This window comes from Bidens hawaiensis, unplaced genomic scaffold (assembly GCF_021521415.1).
Source record: "Bidens hawaiensis isolate Kalapana, Puna unplaced genomic scaffold, B.hawaiensis_p1.1 tig00013342_1, whole genome shotgun sequence".
NCBI classification, from domain to species: Eukaryota; Viridiplantae; Streptophyta; class Magnoliopsida; order Asterales; family Asteraceae; genus Bidens; species Bidens hawaiensis.
The window spans coordinates 206,344-216,457 of NW_027492130.1; the positions used below are offsets into that span (position 1 = coordinate 206,344).

Sequence of the window (10,114 nt, forward strand, 5' to 3'; positions counted from 1 at the left end):
CAAGCCCACTAGTAAAAACCCTTGCATGTTATTATATATCATAACTTATAAAAAAAGAAAAAACCCTAGAATAATAATAGAGAGTGCACGGCAGTAGGTTTTAAGGAGAATAATAACTTCCAACAATATTGGAAGCTTGGTCAAGAATTGAAGGCTAGAACTTATTGTCTCGTTTAAGGAGACAAGACAATTTAATTTCTTGTAAAGAATAGTGGTCGGCTGGTTATGTAGCATCAAAAGAAAAAAAAACAAACCTAAGCTCCTAGGTAGAAGTTGTGATCGAGAGGTAATCTAGCGTACTTTAATAAGTCTTAGTTAATTATTTTAAGATCCCGATGTCGTGTGATTAGTTAATTCCGTTAGCCGTTGAACCGTCAATAGGATTCTTGCCTAGGTAGTCGTTTCTCCACATTTGTAAAACCTCGTTTAGTGCCGTTAAGTTTTCTTGTTAGTTTTGTTAAGTTAAGTAAGTTAGTTAAATTATTTAGAATAAAAATTAAAATAAAATCAATTAAATATTATTAGGTAGGACTTGGATTAGGGTTTTTAATCTGAGCCGTTCTCACGTGTCTTCAAGTTCGATATCCGGACTTTCCTTATCTTTGCTATACGCGATCGGTACACTTGCCGTTTGTGTGAACTAGGATAGATTGTTTGGTTTTTAAAGCTTAGTTGCGATTCGTGTTTTATTTATATATATATAATTTCGCAAATCAAGTTTTTGACGCCGTTGCCGGGGACACGGTTTGAGGCGATTAGAGAACGACCCGAGTTTGGGGACTTAACTATTTTCGTTTTACTTGCTTATTTGCTTTTATTTGTTTTTAGTTTAATTTTAGCTTAGTTAATTTTAGTTTTTCTTTATAGTCGTATGCATCATTCCCCCTCACAAGGACCGCCGAAGCTTGAAACATCTGACGACACCGAGAAAGTCCAGCCCGAGAGAGAGCGTTCTGTTTCACCGACATGTTATGATTCTTCTTCTACTACTATTTTTCCGCATCTTCTAGGGAAGGGAACATGGGTGACCAACCGCCTAAGAGAGTAGTAGCTGACTATGGTAGGCCGACAACGAATCCTCATTCAAGCATTACCTTATCGAACGGTGCCGTCGCTGGCAACTGGTCTATTCCTGCCCACGTCATGTAACTCATCAAAACCGCACTCCAATTCGAAGGGCTAGAGAGCGAAGACCCTTCAAACCACATCGACATGTTTGTTCAAATCTGTGAAAATTTCAATATCGGCAACATGAACGATGAAGCCATCTATCTCCGTCTTTTCCCCTTCTCACTTACCGGCAAAGCGTACAAATGGCTGAAGTCACTACCTACTGGATCCATCACCACTTGGGCGGGCCTTCAAGAGAAATTCACGACAAAATTCTTTCCGGCATCTAAATCCACTAGACTCCGTAAGGAGATTTTTTCTTTCCGCATGAGGTCCGATGAGTCTTTCGGGGAAGTTTGGGAAAGATTCTAGGACCTCCTTCTTAGTTGTCCTCACCACGGTTTAGACAAGTGGATGCTTATCGAGAAATTATACAATGGAGCCACACAGCACGTGAGACAGATGTTGAACCAGACTGCTAATGGGAACCTCCTTAAGAACAAAGATCACGATGAGTGTGTCGTCCTTTTTGATGATCTTGCAGCGAGTTACGAGGGGCACGGAGGTAGAAATTCTTCCACGTCATCGAGAGTAGTACTTCAAGTCGATTCGAGCACTAGCATGCAGGTGCAGATTGATGTTTTAAACAAACTCGTTAGAGATCTTACCGTTAAGGGCGTTGCGAAGTGTGAGGTTTGCCAAGGGGGTCACAACACCATTGAATGTCCTGTTCAGCCGGGTAGCAATCAGGAGGAGGTTGACTTCGTCAAAAACCCCTTGAGATATCAAAACCCCGCCTTCGGTGGGAACACTGGCTGGAGAAATCAGAATAACTATCGAGGGGGACAAGCCAGTGGCTACCAAGCCCAATACCAAAACCAGCGTCGAGAGAATCTATTCGGGCAGGGGAGTTCAAGTCAGGAGAGTTCGGAACAAGTGGGGAGAGAGGAGAAGAAAGCCTCACTGGAGGAGATGATGGCTGAGCTGCTGAAGCGAGATGAGAGAAACCGAGTGACAAATAAGGCGAAATTTGCGGAACACGATGCTATGCTAAAGAACCAGGCCACATCTCTAGCTAATCTTGAGCGTCACGTCAGAGAGATTACCAGCCAGTTATCCGAGAAAGCACCAGGTTCACTACCAAGTAATACTGAGAAAAATTCGAGAGGGTTCGCCAAAGCAGTGAAAGAGAGGCTAATCCTTTGAGAGTTGTCACACCTGCAGTTGATGAAGAGGAGCAGGTGGACGAGGAGATCCAGATGTAGCCTCCTCCGGCCGAAGCACACCAGCAGACTATTCTAGCGAGTACGAAGCCGGCCGATAAACCTTCATCATCATCAAACCCACCTTTAAGAGTCTACAAACCCAAATTGCCTTATCCTGGGAGACTTCGATCGGATAGAGACGAGGAACAAAACTCCAAGTTCCTTGAACTTCTCAAACAGCTTCCCCTAAACATTCCTTTCCTTGGGGTGCTTACTCAGATGCCCAAATATGCCAAATTCCTCAAGGACATTCTTTCCAATAAGGAGAAGCTAGCTGGGGTCTCTTCTATTCCATTGAGTGCTGGGTGCTCTGCAGTTTTGCAGAGCATGTAGCCTGAAAAGATGGCCGATCCTGGGAGTTTTACAATTCCCTGCATCTTAGGCGACGATACGGTTCGACATGCTTTGGCAGATCTTGGGGCCAGCATCAATCACATGCCGTATTCTCTTTTCAGTAAGTTGGGTCTTGGCGAACCGAGGCCCACCCGAATGAGTATCCAACTTGCTGATCGTTCCATGAAATACCCGCGAGGGGTGGTAGAGAACATGCTTGTTCTTATCGACAAGTTCATCTTCCCGGTGGACTTTGTCATTCTGGATATGAATGATGATGATAGCATCCCTCTCATTTTAGGCCGACCATTCCTTGCCACCGCACAGGCGTTGATCGACGTCCGTGAGGGAAAATTGATTCTGAAAGTTGGGGATGATAACGTCATATTTGACGTAAGACAGTCACTCAAACACCCTAAGTCGGCGAACGACTCCCTGTATGTCGTTGACACCATCGTATCGCATGTGCGAGAGTTTTTCACTGACATCTGTGGAGGACCTACCTTGGACCCACAGATTCTCGATAGGGAGATTTCAGAGGTCGAGATGGTTGCCATGACCACTCCACCATTGATGGATGGCACCGTGTCACCATCCCTAGATTCAGAGTCAGCTGTTGAGATCGTACGAGACGATCCGGGGGACCGACCCTCTATTGAGAGCCCTCCTCCTTCCTTAGAACTTAAGGATCTACCCGATCATCTGAGTATGCATTTCTGGACGATGAGAGGAAGCTACCCGTCATTATCGCTTCTGCCATGACGGAGGTCGAGAAATTGAAGTTGTTGAAGGTGCTGAAAGCGCATAAGGAGGCGATAGCATGGAAGATCATCTACATCAAAGGGATTAATCCCTCGTTTTGCACTCATAAAATCCTCATGGAGGATAATTTCAAATCCTTCGTTCAGCCTCAAAAGAGGTTTAATCCGAAAATGCTAGAGGTCGTTAAGAAAGAAATCATTAAACTCCTTGATGCAGGAATCATTTTTCCCATCTCTGATACCGCCTGGGTGAGTCCGGTCCAAGTGGTTCCCAAGAAGGGTGGCATGATTTTCGTCACCAATGAAAGGAACGAGCTTATTCCCACTAGGACCGTGACCGGTTGGAGAGTCTGCATAGACTACCGCAGACCGAACGACGCCACTAGGGATTTCCTCTACACTTCATTGATCAGATGCTTGAGCGTTTTGCGGGTCAGCAGTACTACTGTTTTCTGGATGGTTTCTCCGGGTATTTCCAAATCCCGATCTCTCCCGATGATCAAGAAAAAACCACATTCACCTGCCCCTACGACACGTTTGCCTATAAACCCATGCCCTTTTGACTCTGTAACGCTCCAGCTACTTTCCAGCGATGTATGGTGGCGATCTTTCATGACATGATCGAGGATTCCATGGAGGTCTTCATGGACGATTTTTCTGTTTTCGGGAATTCTTTCGATCATTGTCTCTCCAACCATGATAGGATGATGGCTCGTTGCGTCGATACCAACCTCGTCCTCAACTGGGAGAAGTGTCACTTCATGGTACGTGAGGGCATAGTTCTAGGACATAGAATCTCGAGTGCGGGGATCGAGGTCGATCAAGCTAAAATTAAAACCATTTCAAATCTTCCCCTGTCCACTTCTGTAAGATCCATCCGTAGCTTCTTAGGTCATGCAGGTTTCTATCGCCGGTTCATTAAAGATTTCTTGAAAATTGCGAGACCGATGACCAAGCTACTAGAGAAAGACGCTCCATTTGTTTTCTCTGAACAGTGTATCGAGGCGTTTGATCTTCTAAAAGACAAACTCGTTAACGCCCCGATCATGATTGCTCCCGACTGGTCTATGCCATTCGAACTGACGTGCGACACGAGCGACTATGCCGTTGGAGCAGTGCTTGGATAGCGGAAGGAGAAGCACTTTCAACCGGTCTACTATGCTAGTCGAACCCTAAATAGTGCTCAGGAGAATTACACCACCACCGAGAAAGAGTTGTTTGTTGTGGTGTTTGAATTTGATAAGTTTAGATCACATCTTGTTATGTCCAAAACAGTAGTCTACACTCATCATGCTGCCTTTCGTTATCTTTTCAACAAGCAGGACGCTAAGCCTCGTCTTTTCCGATGGATCATGTTGCTTCAAGAGTTTGATATCGAAATCCATGATAAAAAGGGGGCTAAGAATGTAGTGGCTGATCATTTGTCACGTCTTGAGAGAGCCGAGATTGGAGATGTTGGGGTCATCATCAATGACCATTTCCCGATAGAGAATCTCATATTTGTCAAAGCCCAGGATGACAGCTACCCGTGGTTTGCTGATATCGCGAACTTCCTCGTCGATGGTTCCCTCCCTAGGAGGATGTCTCACCAGCAAAAGAAGAAATTCTTTGCTGACGTAAGGTTCTACATCTTGGACGACCCGTCTCTTTTTCGTATAGGTGTTGATCAGCTTATGAGGAGATGTGTGGATGTTGAAGAAGAGTGGCGAATTCTGAGCCACTATCAAGAGAGACCGACAGGAGTTCACCTGGTGCTGTTCTTACTGCTAAGAAGGTCTTCGATTCAGAATTTTATTGGCTTTTGATTTTCAAATATGCTCATGCGTTCGTTAAAAGCTGTGACCGATGCCAGTGCGTTGATAACATCTCATCCCAAATGAGATGCCCCAAAATGCTATTCAGGTTTGCGAGGTTTTTGACATTTGGGGTATTGATTTTATGGGCCCGTACCCGTCTTCTAGAGGGAACAAGTACATACTTATGGCAGTTGATTACGTTTCCAAGTGGGTCGAGGCCAAAGCCTTGCCCACTAATGACGCCCGAGTTGTAGTGAGATTTCTGAAAAATCTTTTCTCTTGTTTTGGTGTACCGAAAGCCTTGATCAGCGACCGAGGTACTAACTTCTGCAATGCGCAGATGGAGAAGGCGTTGCAACGATATGGTGTCACCCATCGGCTTGCGACTGCCTATCACCCACAGACCAGTGGACAGGTAGAGGTGAGTAACAGGGGCATTAAAAGCATTCTTGAGAACACGGTTGGAATAAACCGAAAGGACTGGTCTGACAAATTAGATGATGCTTTGTGGGCTTTCCGTACAGCTTAAAAAACTCCGACCGGTTCCACACCGTTTCAGATGATTTATGGGAAAGCTTGTCATCTGCCTGTCGAGTTGGAGCACCGTGCTTCTTGGGCACTGCAAACAGTTAACCTTGATCTTTCGACTGCTGGAGTTCACCGTTTTCATCAGATACATAAGTTAGAGGAACTTCGCGATCATGCCTATGCACACTCGTACAATTATAAGCTAAAGACCAAAGAGCTTCATGATAGGAAGTTGAGAGGTGACAAACAGTTCAAGTGTGGGGATCGGGTTTTGCTATATAATTCCCGATTACGGTTATTTCTGGGAAAGCTGAATTCCCGATGGTCAGGCACGTTCACCATTACTGAGGTATTTCATTATGGCACAATTGAGATTGAAGACGAAAGTTAGAAGTTTAAGGTGAACGGTCAGAGGTTGAAGCACTACATAGGCGAGCCAGTAGCTGATTAGACAGTTGAGGTGTTCTACCTTGACTCACTCACCGAGGAGTAGACGTGTTGGATGCATCACTCGGGAGATGGCCCGAGTTGTAGAATGTGTATTATGATTTTCATTATTATATGTTTTATTTTTTTTTTATTTTTTTTATTTTAAAAAATAAAAAAAATTAAAAAATAAAAGAAATTCAATTTTTTTTAATATATATATATATATATATATATATATATATATATAAAACACAAAAATATGATTATTTCTTATGTTTTTGTTTTCTGATTTGTATGCCGCTACATGCGAGCGAGTTTGAGTTATTGTAGGTATTATTATGCGCATGGTAGCTCTGATGGCGTTTTGGAACTGGTTCTCCCGAGGTTGCGACCACAAATGAAATGCTATACGATCGCTCGATTGATTCACAACTGATGCAGATTCTGCATATAATCCAGGGAAGTAACCCGTTCTCTGTTTTACTTCTAACTATTTTTAGTTTTATTTTTATTTTATTTCTGTTCCTTTAAGATTTGATTATTTAAGTTTTGGTTACTTTAAGTTTTTATTTTTATTTTATTTTATTTCTTTTTCTTGTTCTCATTGAGGACGATTTCGTTCTAAGTGTGGGGATGGAAATTTATTTTACTTAGTTGTAGAAAAAAAATTGTTTTGTTCTTTTGCTGAAAATTATGTCGGCTACTTAAGTTCAAGGGACATATACTTGTATATGTTTGGTCCTGTTATCTACCTGTAGAAATACGGGAAAGCCATTAACTCGAATACTGAAAGTGGCTGGGGCGACTGAATTTGAAAAAAAATAAAAAAGTTTTTTTTTTAAAAAGTAAAAAAGTTAAAAAAAATGTCCCTTGAAAATTGTTTTTCTTCTACGTTAAACAGTTGTGTCGGTAGGCCCAACTAGCTTTGATAGTCCTCTTTAGCAGTTTTTATATATATAATAATTTGAAAAACGGTGAAACCGAATTTCGATGCTTAGGGAGGATTACCATAATCTGAAAACTTTGAGATGGTAAGAATTAAATGCACTCAAACCAACACACCACCACATGCCCATCTTTTTACGAGCTTAGAAATAGTTATATACTTTAGGGTGATATAAAAAAAAGAAAAAAATGAAAAAAGAAAAGAAAAAAGAAAAGAAAAAAACAGAAAGAAAGAAAAAGTATGTTTTGAAAGTGTATTATGAAAAGTTATTCCAAGAAATGCTTGTGAAGAAAGTTATGTATTGTAAAATGGCAAAGAAGCATTCTTTAAAGTTAGTAAAAGAGGCCAAAGATGCACGTACTAGACGGGACTTAGAGTTTACGTGTTACCTCGGGGATAGTGACTCTGAGGATACACTATTGGGGCTCGAAGGTTCTTAGTCAATAAATATCAAATTAGGAATTTATTAGACAAAGTCCAATAATATTTGGGAATAGTTCGTACGACCTCCACATGACCATTCATCCATCAAAATTTCACCGAGTGCATCTAATTAGTACCATCAACGAGTCCTTGGATTATGGTGATTTGTCGAACCAGTCTGCTTCGACTCTAGTCTTCTAGCTCTCTTTGTCTGAGATGGGGTTGGTGTAGCCTTGATTTTTTTGGCTTAAAACGCTTAATGCAATTGGGGGCTTGATTGGTTAGTGGCTGGGTTTAAGTGGACAACAATACCGTCAATCGCGGTCAATATGTCAAGCTGTTTCTATTGATTTATTAATGATAAATAATATGAGAGTTTGTTGTTTTTCACTTGGTTATGATCCTGTGTAGATTTCTTTTTCAGGGACGAAAAAGTCGTAAGTGTGGGGATATTTGATGTTTTGTAAAACATACTCGTTTTCCGCACCATTTGGTCATCTTTTTATTACTTATTTATATAATAAATAATGTTTTTAACTCGTTTTAATTTGATCTTACAAAGTTTATTATTTTGTGTAGGTGAAAAAGTTTTAAAAGAGAAAATGACCGAGTTTTTGCAAGACTTAAAGGGCTTTTTGATCAAATCTTGAAGAACCGAGTTGAAGCCCGAGCCAAGCTCACTAGTAGAAACCCTTACATGTTATTATATATCATAACTTATAAAAAAAGAAAAAAACCCTAGAATAATAATAGAGAGTGCACGGCAATAGGTTTTAAGGAGAAAAACAGCTTCCAACAATCTTGGAAGCTTGGTCAAGAATTGAAGGCTAGAACTTCTTGTCTCTTTTAAGGAGACAAGACAATTTAATTTCTTGGAAAAGAATAGTAGTCCGCTGGTTGAATAGCATCAAAAGAAAAAAAAACAAACCTAAGCTCCTAGGCAGAAGTTGTGATCGGACAGTTTTCAACACCAACGAAATTCAGTTTTTGCATTTTTTTGAGCTAAGGAAGGAAGAAGACATTCAAGGGAAGTCGGGACAGCAACCGCAATAGGAAACATTATTTTTCTTCAAATTGGTTTGCATTATTTATTTTATAAGTTCATCTCTATATTTCTTGATATGATGATTATAACTTTTGAATCTGTTAAGTTTTCGTTGGTTATGATTATTGGCTAAATCTTTTGCACAACCTAGGTTGAGATGATTAGTGACATTGTTTGACGGTTTACATGGTTTTAATTGATCACATGACATATTATTATTGAAAATCTTTATTTAATTTAATCTTTGATGTGTTAAAATATTGTTTTTATTTAATTATTGCTTGCGATTTTACGTATTACTTTGACTTTGATTGATTGTGTGTCATTCGGTTAGGGTTCTACGTTTAGGTCTTAGACTTTGTGTTTTTTGATCTATTTGTGGTTAGCGCGGCCATAAGAATCTTGAGTGTGATTAATTATTAAAATTCAATAGGTTCACCTTCCTTGCGACCGAGAGGTAATAATGAGTCAGTTTGTCTAGAGTCTTTATTCGGTTAAGTTAGAATTGCGCGAGAGCGAGTTTTGGTCTTATCCGGTTTAGTTTTGCATGCAAATATGTGTCTTAGATCGAGTTAAATATTGTTACCCCTTTGTCCTTAGAATTGTTAGTACCAATTTTTAGCGGGTTTTGTGTCGTTGAGTCCGAGAGGAGATGCGTCATTAAGGAACCTTAGTAATCTTTTTAGCGGTGCATTTATTAAATCTTCTTAGATTTGTGAGGGTTAGTTGGTGAGACCGAGAGGTAATCTAGCGAACTTTAATAAGTCTTAGTTAATTATTTTAAGATCCCGGTGTCGTGTGATTAGTTAATTCCGTTAGACATTGAACCGTCAATAGGATTCTTGCTTAGGTAGTCGTTTCTCCACATTTGTTAAAACCTCGTTTAGTGCCATTATGTTTTCTTGTTAGTTTCGTTAAGTTAAGTAAGTTAGTTAAATTATTTAGAATAAAAATTAAAATAAAATCAATTAAATATTATTAGGTAGGACTTGGATTAGGGTTTTTAATCTGAGCCGTTCTCACGTGTCTTCGAGTTCGATATCCAGACTTTCCTTATCTTTGCTATACACGACCGGTACACTTGCCGTTTGTGTGAACTAGGATAGATTGTTTGGTTTTTAAAGCTTAGTTGCGATTCGTGTTATATTTATATATATAATTTCGCACATCACTAGACTAGACGCGGGCATCACTTCTACTTGTGGCGGGTAATCAAAAGAATAAATGAACAACACTTCTACACCTTGCACGTGCCTTGAGGAACGAACGTCGGAATGTCGGAGTCAAGGCATGTGTTTTGAGGTAATGTGTGAAAGTAAAGTATGATGGCATGACTGGAGTCTCAACCCATGGCTTCCAATTTATAGGTTGTAAAAGTGTCCCTTCGTGTCGCGCGAAGGGCTTTAATTTTGTCCATTCGCGTCGCGCGAAGGAATTTTTAACCGCCATTGATGTGTTTTGTCCTTCGCGTCGCGCGG

The 10,114-nt window shown here is 40.7% G+C and overlaps 1 protein-coding gene and 1 non-coding gene across 2 annotated transcripts; one reads left to right on the forward strand and one right to left on the reverse strand.

Moving 5' to 3' along the window:
• Positions 1-1,407: 1,407 nt before the first annotated feature.
• LOC143543867 (small nucleolar RNA R71) lies at positions 1,408-1,514 on the reverse strand. Its single transcript, XR_013137160.1, has one exon. It is a non-coding gene; the product is annotated as a small nucleolar RNA R71 (small nucleolar RNA).
• A 4,091-nt stretch (positions 1,515-5,605) lies between these two features.
• Positions 5,606-6,184, forward strand: LOC143543863 (uncharacterized). The gene is made up of 2 exons (XM_077036088.1): positions 5,606-5,686; positions 5,825-6,184. The coding sequence occupies exons 1-2, from the start codon at positions 5,606-5,608 to the stop codon at positions 6,182-6,184; spliced, it is 441 nt and encodes a 146-aa protein (XP_076892203.1).
• The last annotated feature ends 3,930 nt before the right edge of the window (positions 6,185-10,114 follow it).